The sequence below is a fragment of the Populus alba genome, chromosome 3 (genome assembly GCF_005239225.2).
Source record: "Populus alba chromosome 3, ASM523922v2, whole genome shotgun sequence".
Classification (NCBI taxonomy): Eukaryota; Viridiplantae; Streptophyta; class Magnoliopsida; order Malpighiales; family Salicaceae; genus Populus; species Populus alba.
In genome coordinates, this window is record NC_133286.1 from 19,617,311 (window position 1) to 19,638,387 (window position 21,077).

At 32.8% G+C, this 21,077-nt stretch overlaps 3 protein-coding genes across 6 annotated transcripts; 2 read left to right on the forward strand and 1 right to left on the reverse strand.

Annotated features, from left to right (window-relative positions):
* The first annotated feature begins 1,670 nt into the window (after positions 1–1,670).
* LOC118054641 (uncharacterized) lies at positions 1,671–7,428 on the forward strand. 2 transcript variants are annotated; one of them, XR_012169319.1, is made up of 11 exons: positions 1,671–1,830; positions 1,970–2,057; positions 3,290–3,374; positions 4,380–4,454; positions 4,543–4,579; positions 5,397–5,480; positions 5,560–5,620; positions 5,722–5,828; positions 6,335–6,400; positions 6,761–6,918; positions 7,051–7,428. XR_012169319.1 is itself a non-coding variant. In XM_073407833.1 (10 exons), exons 2-10 carry the CDS (start codon positions 1,970–1,972, stop codon positions 6,854–6,856), a joined length of 699 nt encoding a protein of 232 aa, XP_073263934.1. In that variant the 5' UTR covers positions 1,671–1,830; the 3' UTR covers positions 6,857–6,919. The 2 variants fall into 2 exon arrangements, 1 of the variants encoding a protein (XP_073263934.1); XM_073407833.1 differs by lacking the exon at positions 7,051–7,428 and having other exon boundaries at positions 6,761–6,919.
* Positions 7,429–9,734: 2,306 nt separating this feature from the next.
* On the reverse strand, positions 9,735–12,005 carry LOC118054642 (deSI-like protein At4g17486). The gene is made up of 3 exons (XM_035066285.2): positions 11,612–12,005; positions 10,811–11,098; positions 9,735–10,280 (listed from the first exon to the last, which is right to left on the reverse strand). The coding sequence occupies exons 1-3, from the start codon at positions 11,742–11,744 to the stop codon at positions 10,042–10,044; spliced, it is 660 nt and encodes a 219-aa protein (XP_034922176.1). The 5' UTR covers positions 11,745–12,005; the 3' UTR covers positions 9,735–10,041.
* Positions 12,006–15,896: 3,891 nt separating this feature from the next.
* Positions 15,897–18,916, forward strand: LOC118054643 (uncharacterized). Of its 3 annotated transcripts, XR_004688539.2 has the most exons (5): positions 15,897–16,247; positions 16,673–16,722; positions 16,853–16,905; positions 17,691–18,079; positions 18,653–18,916. XR_004688539.2 is itself a non-coding variant. In XM_035066286.2 (4 exons), exons 1-4 carry the CDS (start codon positions 16,021–16,023, stop codon positions 18,009–18,011), a joined length of 651 nt encoding a protein of 216 aa, XP_034922177.1. In that variant the 5' UTR covers positions 15,897–16,020; the 3' UTR covers positions 18,012–18,356. The 3 variants fall into 3 exon arrangements, 2 of the variants coding, with proteins under 2 accessions (XP_034922177.1, XP_073263910.1); XM_035066286.2 differs by lacking the exon at positions 18,653–18,916 and having other exon boundaries at positions 17,691–18,356; XM_073407809.1 differs by lacking the exons at positions 16,853–16,905; positions 18,653–18,916 and having other exon boundaries at positions 16,673–16,688; positions 17,691–18,356.
* The last annotated feature ends 2,161 nt before the right edge of the window (positions 18,917–21,077 follow it).

Here is a 21,077-nt window from a genome sequence, read left to right on the forward strand (position 1 = left end):
CGCCATTGATCATGTCCACTGCAATCTTAGAGTCCCTCACACCAGCATCATCTCGGATAAGCTCACCAACACCGTAGCCAAACCAGTAGCATAAATTAATAACACCTCTAGCCGGAAAACACCACGATATCAACAGCACCTGTTTCTTGGGCAACTGGAGCTAGCTAGCTCCAAGTTAATCAAAGAAGACGTGCACCTCACAATATTAGCAGCCATATATAGAGTTGAGAACCACCAAAGGATTAGATGCAGGAGGCGGAAAGGAGGGATCAAACACAGCTGCATTTCGCCAATTCCAGAGTTGCCGACGTGTGCTAACAATTCAAATACCCAAGAAACTTCCCCAGAGATCACAGCCCGGGGCAACAGGTTGTAGACAATCCGGCCGCCTGTAAACCGAGAGAGAAGAAAAGCTGGTAAAACATGAAGAGGTTGAAAGCTACTGCAAAACCTGCTGAGCGAGAAAAATCATCACGCAAAACATGAAGGATGGATTCACACTCCCCTGATCTCCTGACGTTCAACAGAAAGTAGGGCCTCATCACAAGAGAAGTGGGAAAGATCTTTTCTTCTTCTTCTTTTGAGCATGAAACAGTTCTCTAATGAAGGGAAATGTTTTGATTAATTTACATGCAACAAAGCAACAGCCCTCCGAGGAAGATACTTATTAACTCAATCTGCCTCGGCGAGAATAAGTAGAATTTCGACGACAGAATCGATCACGCTTCTCCCATTCCGTCGACAGCCAAATGGATGGGACTCGGGATTCAAATAAAGGCCAAGCATTATATTTTTTAAAACTATTGATGTTTTTATTTACAATTTTTGTTATTGATATTTACTCCGAGGGATATTTTTGTTCTTTTTATATATAATTTTATGAATAATTGAATTAGTCTATTATTCTTGCCAATTAGTCTATTATTCTTGCCATTCAATTTTTTTTAATCTTGGTAGTTGTAATTTTATAAGAGAATTTTTTTATCATTATTGCTTAGTCATTGGATCATTTTCAGTTTTCTGCGCATAAAAAAGATTTGTCTTCAAGTGCACGATATATATGTGGTTTATAGTATTACAGTGATTGAAATCAAGCTTTCGACTTTGTAATTTTTCAGATATGTTAAAAATTAATTTGAAATTATATATATTTTTATAATAAATATGATATTTTATTATATATAAACTTTGATTTTATAATTCACAATTATATTTTTTACATGATGTAAAAAAAATAAATTAATAATACTTATATATTAATTATTTTGTGTTAGAAAAAATAATTATTCAATCTACAGCTAAATAGGTTGAATTGACGTATTAACACTTTAATTTTTATATTTATTAACGCAAATATTTCTCATAAAAATTTTTGATTTATAATTAAATTTATTTTAAAAAATAAATTTGAAAAACTTACAAATTTATTTATTTGCTAAATTGTTTTATTGAAACCGCGGTGACGTGCGGGTGACATGACTAGTATAAATCTTACAAATGTAAGAAAGTAATTCACGTAAGTGTCACACGTGAAAAACATCCATTCATCGATTCAGTCAGGTGGGGTAAGTAAAGCAGAGCACTCACAGTCTGTCCTACTCATGCTGTCATCCTGTGATACCTTAAAACACCAAAACTGAAATAACCAATCAAATTTAATTAGCCTTAAAAAAACATTTTTTTTTTATATATAATTACATATAATTAATTCTCCCTCTCTATCTCTCTCATTGTAAACTCTCTTCCTTTGTCTGGAAAGTGGAGCTTGGCATCAGCAGCTTTTAGAGAGAAAAAGCCACTGAAGAAGCTTCCTTTCACTGCCTCCCTCAGGTTTCTCCCTCTCCTTTTTATTATTCTTATTCTTGTAGGAGAGAAGAGTAGATCTTTCTACCCCCCCTCTCTCTCTAGAATTATCCTTTTCTCTCTCTAAAAAATAATATTTAATATTTTTGGTTTAAATTAATTGAAGATGCGTCGGTCTGCATCGAAGAAGACGGGTCAATCCAATTCTACCACTGCTTCAATTACCTCTTCGGCTACGGATCTTTTTCGCTCCTGTATCTCCTCTCTGTTTTTCTTTTAATTTTCATTTTTTACTCAGTTTTGATTTCTTATTTATTTTTCTAATATTTTTCAATTGATTTTTTATGTGTTGAATTGGTTTAATTCTGATTTTTTTGGTGCGGAAACAAACTCTTTTTTCTGGAAAATTTATTGGCTTTTTTTGAATGGGTTTGTTTGGATTAGATTGGAAAAAAATATAATGGAGAGCTTATTAGTGTGTGCAGTTAATTAATTAATTATGATTTTATTGTTGCAATTAAGTAAATAAAGTTGATCAAGAGGTGAAATTTAAATAAATAAGTAAGACATATTGGTTGGTTAGCCCAAAGATTAGCTGTAATGGACTGGTGTTTGTATGAAGTAAAAACCTTTAATCGTAAGACTTAACTACTACTACACGATCAAGCTAATTATTGCTTCCTTCGTAGGGAAAGATATATTGGATTGGATGCTTGTCAATCAATGTTCAGACCGTAAATGTTTGGTTATTGCAATAAACTGAATTCTGTTTGTTCTTGTTTGGTTTTGCCATTCTCAATGGGAAAAATAGTTGCCGTCTCTATTTCACACATTCATAGTAAATTGTCTGAAATCAAGTGTCTTAGTGGCTTCTTCTGATCATGGATTCATTATAAATAAATAAGGGAACTGTTGGAAAGGTGAGAGATGTTGTATGTTGATGAAAGTTCGTAAACAAAAATTTGGGACATCCTAAAATCAACGGAGGGTAAAAGTTTTGAGACAAAAAGGGCAATATTATGCTGAAGGTTCAAAATCTTCGGCTTCCACATGAAGAAAATCTCAATATTGTTCTGCTTATAGCATCTTGTGAAAAAAAAAAATCGAGCATTTATAGGTAGAATGAACATTTACTATTTGTAGATGCTTGGAAAAATAAGAGCATTTATATTACAACTTTTTAAAAGGGTTCTACTACTGAGATTATTTTGAAATTCTGTGTACATTAAAGACCATATGAGTAGCAATGAAATGTGAACAGGAACGAGGAACAACTATTTGTAAGAGTATGACACTGAAAAGAAGTTGTGCACTTTTTAGCTATGGAATTCTTGGACTAAATGAAAACTAGGAATACAATGTAATAACATGTTTGTGGTTGCTTTTACAGAATGTTAGCATTATTCTTTTTCTGAGTTTATCTCAGTGCTATTTTAGGGTTAACATTTCATTAAGGTTGTAACTGGATAAACTTTTGTCCTTTTAGCCTCAGGTAAAGCATCTTCAAAAGAAATGGAGCGAATTGATAACCTATTTTACTCATATGCAAACAGGTCTTCTGGTATGATTGAGTAAGTTTTCTCCATTGAAATACAGCATTCGATTGTTGAAGTGTTTATTAGCTTTTCATCATTGAAATAATTGAAAATGTCAGTTGTGTTAATTTAAATTGCTGCTGACTGGTGATTTTCAAGTTAAGGAGATGATATGTTTGTAAGCTACTTAATTACCTATTAATGAACTTCCTGTGATGATGATTTTTGCATGCAACACTTCGCCTTCATATTTCAAACTTCGATTTTCTGTGTCTCTGAGCTTCAATGTCATTTGGTAGGAAAAATTCCATATTTCTTAGAAATCTTTTCAAAAAATTCTTAGGGAACGTTTTTTGATTAGGTAATGCATTGTTGATATTGGAAATGTAGTCAACATGTCTTTCCCGAAAACTTAGCTTCTTCCTGACAGGGGTTTGGTGAACCTTGATTCCAACATTAAAAGTGAGAATCCAATGAGAAAAATGGAAAAGTGTGGAAAAAATCTGTTAAAAAATATTGCAGGCATAAATCAGAATCAAACTCAAGATATGGAAGGAAGTCCTGTGTGGAACTTCTGCAGAATGAATGGAAAGCCAAGGGAAACTAAATGTGGACGATCCATATGTATTCAAAGTAGTCTTGATGAACTCTTGTAATTTTGTTATCCTACAGGAGGCTAGATTTTTAGTTAATACCATCTCGAGATGGTAGGTTAAAAAGTACTAGGGGTAGATTCTGTCCACTAGTGAATTCAAGTGATAAATGATAATAAGTTGGACTGCCATCACAACATTGAGGGAAGCTTCTTTCCTTAGCAAGAACATGAGGGTTTACCAATAATTGGAAGTTTATAAGAACTTGCATGCAAAAGATGAATTGTAACAGGAATGCTAAATTATGATAATTCAGTGTGTATTCTCGCTTTCATAAAGTAGAGTACATGTTTCTGCTTAAGTTGCTATATCAAAGAATGATTTAAGGTGTATCATTTTAAGATTTGTCACTGCATTTCTAATGTTAAAAATTATGTCATTTGAACAGCCCAGAAGGAATTGAAACTCTATGTTCAGATATGGAGGTGGATCATACTGATGTTAGAATCTTGATGCTAGCTTGGTAAGTTAGACCGGAAGGTATTAGAGACCGTGCTTGACTTTTGACCTTAAGATTATGTGTTGAAACTGATGGACTATATACATACCAGGAAAATGAGAGCTGAAAAACAGGGATACTTTACCCTGGTAAGGAACAGCTGTCTTCTAAACCCATCAATTTCTACTAAATCAGTCACTTTGATTCTTGTTTCTATTTTGATGTTATTTGACAAATATGTTATCTACTTTTTATCTTTGATTTTTAATTTTGACTTGCCATTTTTTTCCACCATCCAATAATAAAATGTATTAGTTGTTATTAGCAGCCTTTTAATTGATTTTAGCTTTCAAGGAGATGCTTGGATAGTTTTCTGACTTGTTTTTCTATGAAGCGAGAGTTTCTTCAGAATTTGATTTTGTTTGCAACAGTGTTTACTCAAAACGTATAAAGATTTCATGGTGCTAATATTCAATACTTACTATACATGCTTTTATACACGCACAGACATAAATAGATACCAACGCTGTTCACTCATTAAAATTACCTGGTCCTGTTGTATTCTCTATCTCCGTGGATGCTTATCTGTGCTTTGTGGCTTGTCGTTTTCCATTTGTGCATGCATGATTTTTGTTGTACGATCTAGAAGTTATACATACAAATATGCTTTGGGATATATCTTAAGCTCTTAAGTATTTGTTTTCGTCTCGTTGTTCCTTCTTCATGTTGATCACCATATACCCAAAACTGTCATCACTCTCTTATACATACAAATACGTGCTGGGATATATCTTAAGCTCTTGAGTATTTGTATCCATCTCCTTGTTCCTTCTTCATGTTGATCACCATATACCCAAAACAGCCATCACTCTCTCTCTCTCTCCCTCTCTTAATATTACATAATTAGTAATATCACTCGCTTTTCCCATTCTTCTCGCTCTCACTAGAATGTCTTGTTATTCATAGGAGGAGTGGCGACAGGGCCTCAAATCACTGAGGGCTGATACTCTAAATAAATTAAAAAAGGCCCTCCCGGATCTAGAGAAAGAGGTATGACCTTTACTTGATGAAAGGAACTGATCTAAAGAAGGTTGGGAATCTACTGATCTTTTATTCTCATATCTAAAAGGTTAAGAGGCCATCAAACTTTGTGGATTTCTATAACTATGCATTCCGGTATTGCCTAACAGGTATTATGAGTTCACAGTGGAGTGTTCTCTCATGCGGAAACATTATCTTTCTCAGTTTCTCTCCTTATTTATGCTGCTCTCACCCTTTTTTTCTGGTTCAGAGGAGAAACAAAAGAGTATAGACATAGAGAGCATCTGCCAATTGTTGGATCTTGTTTTAGGATCCCATTTCCAAGCCCAGGTTGATTACTTCATTGAGTATCTAAAGGTCAGTGGCCGCATTTTTCATTTGTGTTTTCTGAAATTTGCCAATGTTTGTATTCTAGTTCTTGATTGACAATGTCAAGGGTCATTTTTTATTCTGGTGCTGCTAGATTCACTAACAATTTTGTTATTCCAGCTAATTGATTTTCAAAATAACTAATGTACCCTCCTCTTTAATTTATCATGTTCCAACTTACCTTCACTAATGTTGATATGAAGAGGTTGCAAGTTACAACGGTCATTTTAAAAAGTAAGTATTGGGAATAACAAATCTTGTAGTGAATTTGGCAGCACCCTTTTCATTTATGTTGTGTTTGATCTACAAATTTATGCTTCTCTCTGGTCTATTGGCTTGCTTCTTCTTTTTTTGAAGTTTGATGTGCTAGGTGATCTAGGCAACTTCATTAGCTGACTTTGAGAGGAAATGCCCTCTTGTTTTATGTTCATGTATTTTTTTTCTTTGGTAGTTGTTGCTGCCCCTGATGAACTGTGCTTTCACTGTGAGTGCAGATTCAGAGTGATTATAAGGTCATAAACATGGATCAGTGGATGGGCTTTTACCGTTTTTGCAACGAGGTACTTCCTGTTCTTCACCAGATAACTCAAAATCTCTCGATTTCCTTATATTTATTTGACTAGTTATAGACCTAGTGGTGTGCTCCATGCACCTTCCATCCTTTTCATGGTATTTTGTATTTTGGTAGTGCATATCCATGCATGTTTAGGCACCTTAACAGTACAGTTCCCTTCACAAGGTAAAGCAGAAGAAAAACTGAAGAGAGAGTAAAATTTATTTCGGCATTGGCTTAAACTATCTGGTGATCCTTCATTATACGATACCGATGTCTCCGCGCTTGCTTAGTTGCCATTGTCCTGTAGATGTTTCGGCTTGTTATCATGTTCCCACTCCATTGACAGTTTCAAATCTTTTAACAGATAAGTTTTCCAGACTTCAGTAATTATGATCCGGAGCTTGCATGGCCCCTGATCCTGGACAATTTTGTAGAATGGATGCGAGCCAAAAGGACCTAAAACCCAATGCTTTTGGTTACTTGGTTCTCAGCTGTAAACCATTGTTGTTGTTATTTGAGCAGGTAGTGGTGAAATCCATTTTCTTTTCCCCGCCATTTGGGAAATGTATTATTTTTCTTCCCATGCCTGTTCTCTATTTTCTCCCTCTCTTTCTCTTTGCTGTTTAATAAGATGTGTGATTGATTTGTTTGCAGGATTATTGAAACTACACCAATTGAACTCCCCTGTATTTGTAACTTCCCTTGTTACTTGGTTTATTTTAATCCTGCTCTCCACCAAACCTCTATTTTACGCTCAAATTTCTCAGGGTGTGTTTAGGATAGAGGTGTGGTTAGGTTTTTTTTTTTTTTTTTGGAGGGATCCATAAAAAAGCAATAAAAAGCATGTAGTTTTTGCTTTTAGTGAGATGTGATTTGTGCTTTTAAAAAGGTTGTACCTCCAAAAATCTTATCTCATCACATCTCTACCCCAAACACACTAAGAAAGTGATGTTTACTTGTCGTTGTCCATGCAAGTTCTGCTTGTTGCTGGGATAGATACCGTTCAAGAAAATTCTCCATTGAGTTTGAGTAGATTTTCTGTGGTTGAGTTGGCTACATATGTATTTAGTATTGTGATGTATGATATTTTTTAAAAGTAATTTTTATTTGAAAGTATATTAAAATAATTTTTTTTAGATTTTTTAGATTAACACATCAAAACCATAAAAAAAAAAAAAAAACATAAAAAAATATATTAATTTACCATTTTTTCATGATAAATATATTTTTAAAACATATTCAAATTAAGATGAAAATGCCATCTCATTCGGGCATTACATGTGATGTTGAATAGCATTCAAAGTCGGCTGCTTTCTTAGTTTTATTATGTTGATTCGTTGCAATAGCTCAGCACATGAATCAATTATGAGTGCCAACAGCCAGGCAACCATCCCAATGTATATAGCTTGTAAATGGTTTTTTTTTTTTTTAAGAAAAAAAAAAATCATAGTAATTAAAGAATTTTGGTAGAATAAAAAATTTGAAAAAAAAATTAGTATATTTCTAGGAAAACATAGCTTTTATTAAATATTATTATTTTTAAATACAACAAAATAATTATAATGTGATTGTGTCCAAGAACTCTTCCAAATCCTTCTCGCTAACACCTTCATAGACTATTCTGTGGCCATCACTATGGTAATTGCCCACTTTCACAGCTCCAGCTGCAATGAAAATTCGCAAAGCCTCCCTCAAGCCCATCTTAAGATTCTCCTTGTCTATCTCGTCTAGATGATGCCTGGACTGAACCTCCCCCTTCACTTCTCCTGAACCTCGATCTCTGACCATTGCAAAGATGCGGGCATTTCTTGAATACCTTACCGTCCTCCCTCGTATACCTTTCTTTTCAGACAAGATATCTCCTCTGGAAAGTATCCCCAGACCATTAAGATTGGGTGGAGATTTCTATGAAGGGACATGGACGAAGAATTTTCAAGAAGGGCGAGGGAGGTATGTGTGGAAAAATAGGAATGAGCATGGTGGCGAGTGGAAACTTGAATAACAATAATACCAAGGATAAAAAGGGATAACAATTACAGTTTAATTGATATTGTCTTCCTAACCATGATATCAATAATTAATTATCATGTCTTAGAAGTATAATATTTAATAAATATCGTGTTTCTGAAAAAAGGTGTTGTTTTGCTAAATGTGAAGGTTAACAGTGTTGTATTCTTCAACACGATTGAATACAGTGCTCAAGGAAACAGGCCGGTGCTTTTATCTTCCTCCTTTTCTTTCCCCCTTTTCTTTCGGAAAACGGGAACCCTGCCGTGAACTTTGAAGTTAGTACGAAACTAAAGTTAGGTCATTCAAGTTGTGGTTAATGCAAGAGTTGGATATATTTGTCATTCCATCAGTCAGATTGAAGAAGACTACTAAGTTGATCTAACACTTTCGTATTGTTTTAAAAAATGAAAAATTGGAGATGACTGTTAAGACCTTGCCACCCCGCAGAAGTGTGGAGTTTGAGATTCGAAGTATTTAGTTGCGAAGCTGACCAAACAATTTCCTCAAGTTCGTCTGTGATAAAGAAATCTGCAATCCTGGCTCTTGAGTTTCCATATGAATGGACACAAGCAAAAATGTTCAGACAGAACGGTTTTTTTTCATGTTGCGAAAAAGGATTGAGCAGCCTTTGCAGGAAGAAGGAACACTTCGAGCTACACAGTTGATAGCCATAGCCCTCGATTGAGCTACACAGTTGATAGCCATTCTGTCTAAACAATTTCCTCAAGTTCGTCTGTGATAAAGAAATCTGGAACTGCAAGATTTTTTTATGTCAGAAGAAGGAACATTTTGAGCTACACAGTTGATAGCCATAGCCCTCGATTGGAAAACGACATCGGATACCCTTCTTTATGTCATGGAATCAGAAGAGGTCTCACCAAACTGAATAGTGCAGGATGGCATCCCGCATTGTATTCCATGGGAAGCAAGAGCAAGGAATAAAGCAAATGGACGATGCATTCAACTTTTCTTAATTTTCAACGCTCGAAAGTCCAAGATTCACTGTCCTGCATGTTGAATTTCACTTTGACAAAGCAAGTATTCGTGCCTCTCATTTCAAGGCCCTTTACCAATCAAGAACTGCAAGGTTTCACGAGATGCTTTAACATTGGCACAAGATATGACTTTTGCTTTCTCACTCTGGACATCTTTCAGTCTTTTCACCGAATGGAATCATATCTTTGTCCACATGCTTTCCAAAGATGACCAGTTGCTCAGTTATGTTTTCAGCTAAAAGAAGCCCTAGCCACAGTGTTTTCTCAGAAACTTGCATGTTCAATATAGTTCACTAGTTATATGAAAAAATGAGTCCAGGTGAGACACAAGAATTACCAAAATGAACATGTGCACCAAGCAAAATCTTTTCATTAATTTCATATCTCAGGCGACACTACAGGTTGATTTGGGCAATAGTGCAGAGACATAACATCACTTGCCAAAAAAGTTGAAAGCATACACATTTACATTTATGCGCTGCATGCCTGCATAATCCCTTCAACAATATGTTAGCACCACAAAAAAAATCAAGAAAAGAATGATGAAAAAGAGAAAATAAAACTATAATTTAAGGATTTTGCTTCCCCTCGTTTTCTTTGAACAATTTCAAGATATCAAAAATTCAGTTCTTTAAGATCATCAAGGAGATGAAGAACGGAGAATCAAGGGTGAAGATGGTGGAAGAGCACGCCTGCTTCTACTTCTACCGCGAACTACGGGCGATGATGACGAAGATGATGAAGAATTAGAAGGTGTGAATCTGTTGGACTCACTTGTCAATTTTTTCTTCTCTCCTTCACAAGCCTTATCTTCAATTTTGTGATGCTGAACTCTAGTTGAATTTAGATTTGCAGGAAGAACACAATTGCATAGAAAGCCTGCAAAAGATCAGGAATAAGAACCATTGCAAGTTAAATACTAGACAACAGCACTAGCCAGGCATAGCACGACTTGACAAATATCTAATGCTTTATTGCTACAGCAAATGCAGAATTTCACTCCACATAGAGAACTGCTTAAAAACTGACTGCTTTTTTCATCCTGGATTGGATTTTGACTAGTTTTTACCTGTGTACAATTCAATAGGGTTTGAATTAGAGGAGATTATCGGATTTGTTATGAAAAAGGAACCAAATATTATCACGAACTTTAATGCATTTTTGAGAATTCATTCACAATTCTTCATTATTTTGAAGAAACTGAGTTTTGTGGTGGGCTCACATTTATCTACTTTTCACCTACTAAAATGGCCATTATAGCCTCGTATCAACATAATCACTTCATCTGTTCATTCAAGAACCAAATCATCCATGTAAATTGTTGAAAGTCAGCACTCTACTTCACAGTTTATAACTCTAATACTCAATTGAACAACTCATAAACAGAATTGATGAGGTTTAATTCTTACCAATTCGAGCAAGCCGATTAACCCAGCTCGGGATGGGATTGCCAGTAAGTCTTAGACAAGCATCGTTGCAGAAATGGTTGCAGTTCTTGGTTATCAAATTATAAGCATTCCCTCTATATACCTCTGCTAGCTCCTCCATCATTGCTCTCACTTCTTCAGGACCCAAATCTGTTTTTCCAATCAAAATTGTCTTTCTAAACGTAAACCCATCACACTGTTTTGGTTCTGCTTCAAAAATTCCAGTTGTCGGATACTCATGAGCCCCAAAAGCATACTCAATACCATGAACTGCAGCATAATATATTCCCCGTTTTAATCTTACTAATATTGTTCTTTTCATATAAACAGATTGAAAACATTAAAGGGAAAAAAATTAAGAACAGTGAAAAAAGTATTCGCTATTCAGCCTTTGATAAGAGCCGTGGAGATGAAAGAAGGAATCTTTAAACATTTCCTAAAGAAAAGAACCTCACTGTGCCTAAACTTTACCAAGTGTCTTGTTTCCATGAATCTCAGAAAAGAAAACCCAAATTTCTAAATTCAAAAATTCTTGCAGATTCTCATTAACCAAACAACCTGTTCTAAAGCTAAAAATTAACACTCAAAGGTTGAACTTCAAAGAACACCGCTTTTCCTTGAAGATTCAACGCACCAACACTGTAAACGATCTAAATTAAAACATAACAACAGATCCAACTAGCAATGTGTCATATTCAATAATAGAAAAGCTTGAAAGGTATGCAACTTGACAAAGATTCAAAAGAAGATGCCAACACTAGTACTCTTCCGTATAGCACTAACCTTGAACCCCAGAATGATAAACTCCGAGTCCAAGCCAATAAGCATATCCATTAATTGGTGTCAGATCATAAACATTAAGGTACACAGGCACAGATCCTGTATCCTTGCAACTCAAATTTTTTCTACACAACATTTTCTCGTTCCTTTCCCTCTCTTCTCATTAGCCACTACTCTTACCACCAAATGAACCCATGACAACATTAAATGGGTGGGACGTGATATATAGCCATGTCTTTTTCAACATCTACTATCTGTTTCAATATAATTGAACTCACTCACTCACTATCCAACAAAATCTTGAGAGAGATTGGTGGAAGTTTAAAAATATGTTATTTTTTTTCCTTTTTGTGTTTTGAAAGCTGGTAAAGAGAAGAATGAGAATCTTCTATTTTATGGTCACCTACAGTGCGGCACTAATGTAGTGCCGCACTGTGTTCTATTTAATTTTTTTTTTCTTTTTTCTTACAAAAGAATTTTTATGTGCAGATGATTAGGCTTACTTTGTGTTTTAAATACGCACAAACTGTTTCTTGCTGTCATGAAATATAAAAAACGAGCATAATTGAACAAAGGACATGCCTTTTATATATTATTTAAAAAAAAAAAAAATTCATTTCAAAAGTGTTTTTTATCTCGTTTTGTATTAAAAAAATTTCATTTCGTCGAAGACACTAACCAAATACAGATACAATTTTAATGTCTGTGGGGGCATGGGTGGTTATATTTTTATGTCATTGTTTTAGGTTTGAATTCAAGAAGAAATGTTGAAAAAAAGGCATTTATATATGAATGTATAGATTCAAAAATAAATGATTTATTTGAAGTTTGAAAATCAATTCAGAAAAACCTCAACTTTAATACCTAAAAACATAATAAATGTCAAGGAAATAAATAAAAAAAGAAATGTGTCTTGGTGGTTGCAAAATTGTGAGCTGTGTTGAGGGATTTGAGATTGTTTTGGGAGAAAGTAACGTTTGCTCATTATGGTACTTAGTGGGGGGGATCATGTCATATTATATTAAATTATGATATGGGAATAGTATAGTCATGATTAATGACTAGATGACCGCATGGATAGAGGTAGTTAATTTATACAATATGCTTCCAATTTACATGGTTTCCTTCAAGTCAACACACTCTAGTTAGGATGTAAGAGAAGTTCAAAGATCATCATGCACTAGGAAGCAATGTTGTCTATGAGTCTATAACCTAGTTTGATGATCCACATACTCAATCATGAATAGGTCAAGAAGAAAAAAATAAAATTCAATGGCATGTTTAATTTAATCACTTGGAATAAAATATCAATAATCTAGTAGCTTTTAGTTCATCCAAGTAACACTTACTCTCAAAAACCAGTCATGGAAATTTTTCTTTAATTAATTTATTGATTTTTTTTTTTAATTAACACAAGAAATATTCAATAAAATAGCACAACATAACATAAAAGACATTCTAAAAAATAACATAGTTTTTAGATTGAACGGTTAAAAATAGCATAACATCAAAAATTAGTAACTTTTGTAATTTTGTTTTTGAATTACATTAATAACAAAATAATTTATATAAATTGTGTTATTTTATTAATGCAATCCAATAACTATAATATTTTTTGAGTTAGGCTAACTTTTGAAAAAAAAATTGACTTGTTATTTTTTAATAAAAATAAACTCTTAACTTATTATGCATCATATAAGACAAGCTTTTTAAAAGGAAGTTTGAGAATATGATAAAGATTGTTTTTCAAAATATTTTTCACTTGAAAATAGATTAAAATAATATATTTTATATTTTTTTAAAATTATTTTTTATATTAATACTTCAAAATAATCTGAAAAATATAAAAAATATTAATTTTAAAAAAAATATTTTTGAAACGAAAAACCAGATACTCGGGCAACAATTAAGGCTTGACTAGGTTATCTGTGATGAGGAAGAGGATCAATTTTCTATAGCTACAGCATTGCTATGGCATTCCAGCCATGGAAAAGTAGCTTGGACTTCCAAAATTTTGATGGAACAAGAATGGTAATTTGATTTTCTTGTTTTCCAAAAGAGAAATGTTTGGAGATTCACTAGCTGGATGGTACTGTTCATGATGGAACTTTACATGATTAAGGAAACTCTACCTCTCCTGCGCTGGTCCTCGAGAAAGGAAAAATGGCTTTAGATCGATGAGTTTGCCCTTTGGAAGGGCAAGGATGCCATGGATGGCAAGAACACAGTTTCAGAGGTTGTCCAATTTTATCCCAAAAGGGGCATCAGAATTGAAATAGCTCAGGCTAGCCACCACCACACTTGCAATAAAGCCTCCCATCTGGGTTGGTGAACTAACTTTGGGACCCCAACTTCTCAGATGCTTGACCTGTTTCAGGTTATATATATATATATATAGGTGTTCCTTGATTCGCCGTGAGATGATCTGATTTTATTTTATTTTTTAATGTAGGAGAATAATGTTGAAGTGCTATTAGTGTGTGTTTTTTTTATAAAAAAAAAAATTCAAGACGCAGATACTAGATCTTAATGGGTCCATTACGATGATTGTATTTAATTATATAATAAAAAATTAATGACAATAAATGAACGGAGGTTTTTTTTTAAAAAGTGATCACAATGATACGTAAAAAGAATACTAGATAAAAAAAATAATAACAAAACTCAATTCAAAACAATCCACTTCTAAAAGATAGAGTTGAAAAAATAATAAAAAAATAATCTAATTTAGCATAACAAACCCATTAACCGAGTCATGAGGCTTAAATAATCTCATAAAAAATAAATTAAAAAAAAAACGATGTCTAGTTCCTAACATTTTAAATGTAAAAGGAAAAAAATAAAAAAATAATCAACAAAAAGAACCCCAAAAATTAGAGCACCTACAAACTTGGATAAGACCATTAAACCTCGTGAGTCAAATCATGCGAACAAGATAACCTTATAGAAAAAAAATAAAAAAAAAAATCATGATATTCAATTCTCAAATAAATCAAATGTTGAAGTACGAAATTAAAAAAATATTCAATTAAAAAATATATATATATAAAAAAAAAATTCAAGTTAACTTGGGCTAACTTGCTATACCTGTGACATAAGTCATAGGATTGAGAAAATTTAATAAAAAGAAAAGCAAAGAAAATTATGAAGCTCGATTTTCAACAAAGTCAATGAAAAATGAAATTGGAAATAATATTGATGTTCAAAAAAGATCTAAAAGAAAAAGCGATATTAATCCGAGTTAACATTTTAAACCCATGATTTTGATCATAAAACTGAGATCACTGCATAAAAAAAAATTATGAAGCAAATTCTCAACAAATTTAATGCTGAAGGATAAAATTAAAAAAATAATAATCAATTTTAAAAGGGTAAATTACTATAAGCATCATATGATTATTGTTTTTTTTTTTTCACTTTGCAACCAAGTTTTTGAATATTACATTTTGTAACCTTGGTAAAAAAAAAAAAACATAAAAAACAATGAAAAAAGTAATAATACTCTCATGTACAATAAAATATGAAAGGTAATCATTACCACACAACTCATTATCTCTTTTCATGTTAATCTTCTCTCGTATCTCATGTTCTTCATATAGAAAAAAAAATCCAAACACAAATCTACTAGATGAGACCATAAGAATTGTTTAAAGCTAGATGAGTTATGGGTTTAAGGTCTTGAGAAAAATAAGAATTGAATAATTACATCATGCAATTATTGTTAAAATATTTAATATTTAGGTACTAAAATCACATTTCTCTATGCCTTTCTCTTAAGAAAAAAAACAAAGTCACGGATCCGAACTCTACATTTTCCACCATGGTTAGGAAAAAAAAAATTCTAATATTATGTCAAATTCTTGGCTAATGCATCAATTTGATTGTAGATTATTTATTTAATTTACTCTAAAAAAGAACCTATATAAAAAACCTAATATGAAAAACCTAAAATTACTTTTTATATAGTTAATAGATCAGTCCAAAATTAGAGTTAATTCTAAAATGATTATATTTTATTTTTTAAAATAAAATAATATTAATTAATTTTTTTAAAAAGGAAATCTTTAAAATTATCCTAGTCAAACTTTATTGAATGGATTAACCCAAATTTAAACGACACAAATTTCAAACTAGTTTCAAAATCGAGATTAATAACCACGTGTTTTTTAGAATTAAAAAAAACCCTTTTATTAACTTCCTCTTTCTTTCTTTCTTTCTTTCTTTCTTTTTTCCCCGGCCCATACTCCGTTTACATATCTCAGGCCCAAAAGAAAGTTCCCTTTGCATTCACTAAAGAGTAAAAACCCAAGCTCTGTGATCGCTCGACAAATCTTTGGCTGGGATGAAAGTGAAAGCGAAAACTTGTGCCACCCAACATCGCAGAATCCCATGATGTTTTAGACAAGAAAACAATGTTTCGCGCCAGACAAACTTTGGCCCGAATCAAACTCACTCTGCAGAGCAAGCAATTTTGCAGCAGCACTACCAAACCCAACAACAACAATAACAAAAGCATCAGTGAAAAAACAGATTCAAAAGTGAGCAAATACGAGGAGGCGAGCAGGCAACTAGATAATCTTGACTTCATGAAAGCTGCTAAGATCCTCTTCAGTGACCCTCCAAAGAAAAAGAAATTTGGGTATTGCAAATTTTCTTTCCTTTTGTGCTGTTTTATTTTATTCGGGTCATTGGTATGTGAATTGGATCGTGGGGTTTGATTGCTGTTACTTATTGAGTTTCTTATAGGCATTTTGTCGAACATGTGCTAAGCATTGGTTCCTCCTATGGGGTGCTAATCTTGAGACTTTAGTGTTATGCACGAGAGGAAATCAGACTGATATCAGTCTCTGGTCCTGGGACACCCATCAGGGAGAATTGCATTTCAAAGGGCTTTTGTTTTTCTTTCTTTGAAATGCCTTTTGATGGGTTGATTATGATAATTTGAGTTGGAGTGTTTGAAATTATTTCTGTAATGTAATGCATAGACTGATCAGCAATATTTCTCACGTCGTATCTCCTGACATCTTCAATATGTTTACTTACATTCGTGTCTTTTATGTTCAGGATTGATTTCCATCTGGTACAACTCTTCTTCACCTGCTTGCCTTCACTGGGTATCTCAGTTCACATTTTTGGCATATTGTCATATTCATATTAAGATGTGTCCTTCTCCTGGTTATGTTGTTGCTATCTAAAAGAATGCATATTCATTTTGTTTCCTCCTTTTTTTTTCCTCTTTAACAGCTGTATATTTGGTGGCTCAATACGCTCGACATGAAATGAAAAAAATGGATGCGGTAACGTTATTGTCTTGTCAGTGGTGATAAATTGCGCTTTCAGTCCTATATCATTCTGCGTTTTTATTCCCTGACTATTTTCCCTTTTCCTCTCTTCTAGTTGTCTCAGAATCATATGTTTGCATGCCAATCATTGTGTAGTTGGATCCTCACAAGGAACTCTTTAGATGAAAAACTTCAGATGCCGAAGCATTAAATTGGTGTCTCCTACAAATCATAGTTTCTAGTTGTTGATCAGAAAATTATACATCCGTTTCACTATTGCTTATAGGTCGGCATGCTAAACATTTGAAGGTCAACGTGCATTCAACGTTATCAATATCTGCTCTTGGCTGACAAATTTTAATACCTTTTCTGCATATGGACAAATTTAATTGATATTGTTGAACAGTTAATGATGTAGTTAAGTAGTATAGTGATGTAAAAATCGCCAATAAAGTTTGAAGCTTCATCTCAATTCAGTTTTATTCTGTTGTTTTGTTTAAAATGTGTTCTTTGAAGTTCTTAAAATGTTTCTTTATTATGTGGTTTTTCACCAAACTTGCTGCTCTATTATGACACCAACTTTTGTAATGGCTCTTGTTAGTGGTTTCATTAGCCTCTCCGAGGGAAAATTGATGCCTTAAATGCAACAGAAATTGCTTTTAAACAGTTCATTTCTGTGTATACAATCACTCTAGTTATCTATTAGCATCGCTAAAGTTATCCACATTTTCTCTTGCATCGGTCTGAAGTCATTGTTTTGTATTCGGGCTCGTAGTTTGATGATTCTCTGACCATCCCAGGAACTAGAGAAGAAAAAGAAAGAAGAAGAGGAGAAAGCAAAAGAGGAGGAACTAAAAGCTATTGAAGAAAAAGCTCAGTCTGAGTCTGAGCTTCTAGAAGTGAAGGAGAGACTAGGTAAACTAGAGGAGGTCGTTAAGGAAATTGCGGTTGAATCTAAGAAACAATCAGGTGGCAGTGTAACAAAAACCCAGGTCCAGGAAGACAGTAGCGAGACAGTAAAACAGAAGTCTCTGGGACCAGCATCAATTCCTGATTCTTCCCCGCAGGATCAGAAGGGCGAGACCCAAAATGAAGGAACTTCTCCAGATGCTAAGAGATAGAAACCTTGTTGCTAAGTTCTGTGGAAGGTGGAAGAGCTCATTTTTTGACAAAGCATGCGCCTGACACAGTAAGCCCACTTTTGCCTGACAATCGATCGGTGTTTGACCTTTCCAGGCTACTTTAGGTTAGATAGTTGTGCTATCTAACAGTTTGAAATCCCTTCTAGTTAGAAGTATTCATTCAAATGTTTGCAAAGGAACATGTGTATTCACAACAGAATCATTTCTTTTCTTGTTGGTTTTCAATTTTTGCTTGCCACATGTATACAGTTTTGTAGCAGAAAAACTGGATGGTTTAAAATCATCACAGCGGATCAATTGAAGATTTTACGTTTCATACCTTCACTTCCAAGTGATTTCTTGCTTTCCCATTTTCTTCTAACAATACACTTTGTACATGGTTCGTCATAAAAGAAAAAAAGATTATTCAGATCTCGTCGGAGTCCAAACGAAGTTAATGATTTTCTTGGAAGTGGCAAGCTTTCGGTCATCATTTTCTAGCTTCATAGATTAAAATTAGGCCCAGGGGACTGGTTTAGGTAGCAAGGAGAACATTAGGTCGAGTCTTGCTGCTGCTACTTGGATGTTGTATCTACGTTCAAGTGAAGTTAGCTTTAAGCTTTGATCCCATTTTGGTGCAGCTGGTCCTAATGATCCTGATGATGACAGTTCATCTCCCTCGTCGGCTATTCGGTACCATGTGAAATGCTCAATCTGGGGGAGGATGAAATCCGCCCGGACTTGACTAGGGTCAGATGCGGAGGAGAGCAAGGAGTTCACCTAGCCCAGGTCTCATTCATTTCTTCAACCTTCTTGTATTTTATTTTTGTGGAGTTGGAATTTTATTTTTCAACATGATGTATGATTTTTTATCATATTATTTATGATGGATTTTTTTGGTTTTATGTATGGATTTATAGTTTGTTTTTTTAATTTAGATTAAAAAAAAACATTTAAGAAATTGATAAAAAAGAGTCGAATCTGGTAATCAATGGATATCTATTAAATGGACATGCAAACAATTTATCTATACATCTGTTTTAGAACCAAAAATAAATTGAAATTAGCGTAACTATGTTAATTAAGTTTGAATTGGACTCCATTTTCACTTCAAATCCGAACTCAAACTCAAATTATTTTCGGCCTATTTTCTTTTCACCAAACAAAACAAGATTAAACCCAAATCCCATTCCACTATAAATATTTTTTTATTTTTTATTTTTTCATTTATAGTGGATTTGGAACCAGATTTTTAATTAAATTTATTTTCGAAAATAAATTCAACAAAAAACTGAATCAGTTCCTTTTTCTTGCTTTTATTTTTCTTAATGTCTCTTATTAACTGTTGTGATTTAAATTAATTTGAAGAAGATAAATTTTCTTTTTTAAGAACAATAATATCACCCATGGATGAAAGAGTTCTGGATCGTTGACAATGCAAACTGTGTTTTTTTTTAAAATTTAATTTTTTTTTTTTAAAATTTAATTTTTTATGTTTTGAATCGTTTTGATGTGCTGATTTTAAAAATAATTTTTAAAAAATAAAAAAAATATTATTTTAATGTATTTCAGTATAAAAAATATTTTAAAAAACAATTACAACTATACTTTCAAATAAAATGGCAAAGAAATGGAGATTTTTACGGAAAGTAATTTAAATTTTATTACGGTATAAAATCTGACTTGTTTTATTACATAAAGTCATCGTTTTTATTCATGATTAATTATGAAACCACTATGACATGCTTTATTCATTAAAAAAAAAATAGTTAAAAGATCCAAATCCCTCCTCTCATGTCCAATCATGTCTATTTAATCTATGTTATTAAATTTAAAATGAATAAACATGATTTTAGCATATGTTTAAATATCTATTTCTTTCCTTCACCAATCCTAGATTAATTATCGAATTCAGAATTAATGGTAAGAGATTAGGTATATAACTAGTCATGTTTCTTTCTAAACATGAGATGATCCCAGTTATTGTTGGATCGAAAAACATAGTTGTATTCTGTTCGTTTTTCTTCTTTTTTCTCCAAGTGATAAGAATATCAAGCTTATTAACTACTACATCAAAGAGTTGGGATGTCAACTTTGCTGATTCACTTTTCATATAAATAATAAATCATGTAACCCCCACTCTTTTTTTTTCTTTTTTTTTTAATTTTTTTTTCTTTTCAATTGGATTTTTCTATGATCTAATTAGCTGAGATTAGTTTTGAAATTATAATAAAATTACTAAATTACTTTTATGCCAAAAGAAGTGAGAATCAGTAAGGAGCTTCCACTGTTCAATATTCATATATAAATAATGAAGCTGCTCTTTTTTTTTTCTCCAACTAAACCTCCTATTTTTTATTTTATTTTCTCTCTTTTATTTTTTTTTTAATTTCATCTTTTATCAAGTTTTTTTTTTCTTTTTTAACTATGGGTATCTCCAAGCCTATTGGTTCTAAGACTATTTTTCTTTGAGGCTAGAAATGAAAACTTATTAGACTTGAAACTATTTTTCTATTAGGCCGGCAGTGGAAAGGTAAAGCCCTTCTAACAAGTACACTTTCAGGGGCTATTTTAGGGCAACTAAGATAAATGGATTACATCAAGATAATTATTATATAATTTAATGTTAGACATGAATTACCCGAGTTAAGCAAGAAGTCAAGTTGAGAGTTTTTTTATATCAATTTCATCATTTTTTTCCTCAGTTTTATCATTATATTCCTTTAACTGATTGACTAGATTGTTTTTGGACTAATCAAATTGATTGAATCATATTAAAATAATTTTTATATAATTTAATTTTAAACTCGATTTAGATCAAAAATTGGACTAAAAGATTTATATATTGAATATGTCAAGTTGACTAATTCATATCAAACAACTCTTATATAATTTAATTTTAAATTTAGACTAGATCAAAAATTAGATCAAAAATTTCAAGTTTACCTAGTTGAATCACATAATAAAATCATCAAATAGATGCTTATGAACTGAATATTTTTTGTTATGTTTTAAAAAACCCTGATATGATCTGTCCGTGCAGCTCGAATCTGTTTTTTTTTAAAA

What these genes read in the sequence shown, in the direction of transcription:
- LOC118054641 (XM_073407833.1), top strand. Translation starts at nt 1,970, where the DNA reads ATGCGTCGGTCTGCATCGAAGAAGACGGGTCAATCCAATTCTACCACT. An exon ending in AGGTCTTCTGGTATGATTGA is followed by an intron (nt 3,375 to 4,379) that starts GTAAGTTTTCTC and finishes TCATTTGAACAG; the next exon opens with CCCAGAAGGAATTGAAACTC. An exon ending in ACTTCATTGAGTATCTAAAG is followed by an intron (nt 5,829 to 6,334) that starts GTCAGTGGCCGC and finishes CTGTGAGTGCAG; the next exon opens with ATTCAGAGTGATTATAAGGT.
- LOC118054643 (XM_035066286.2), top strand. Translation starts at nt 16,021, where the DNA reads ATGTTTCGCGCCAGACAAACTTTGGCCCGAATCAAACTCACTCTGCAG. An exon ending in CACCTGCTTGCCTTCACTGG is followed by an intron (nt 16,723 to 16,852) that starts GTATCTCAGTTC and finishes CCTCTTTAACAG; the next exon opens with CTGTATATTTGGTGGCTCAA. An exon ending in AAATGAAAAAAATGGATGCG is followed by an intron (nt 16,906 to 17,690) that starts GTAACGTTATTG and finishes TGACCATCCCAG; the next exon opens with GAACTAGAGAAGAAAAAGAA.
- LOC118054642 (XM_035066285.2), bottom strand. Translation starts at nt 11,744, where the DNA reads ATGTTGTGTAGAAAAAATTTGAGTTGCAAGGATACAGGATCTGTGCCT. An exon ending in TTATCATTCTGGGGTTCAAG is followed by an intron (nt 11,099 to 11,611) that starts GTTAGTGCTATA and finishes ATTATGCTGCAG; the next exon opens with TTCATGGTATTGAGTATGCT. An exon ending in TAATCGGCTTGCTCGAATTG is followed by an intron (nt 10,281 to 10,810) that starts GTAAGAATTAAA and finishes GATCTTTTGCAG; the next exon opens with GCTTTCTATGCAATTGTGTT.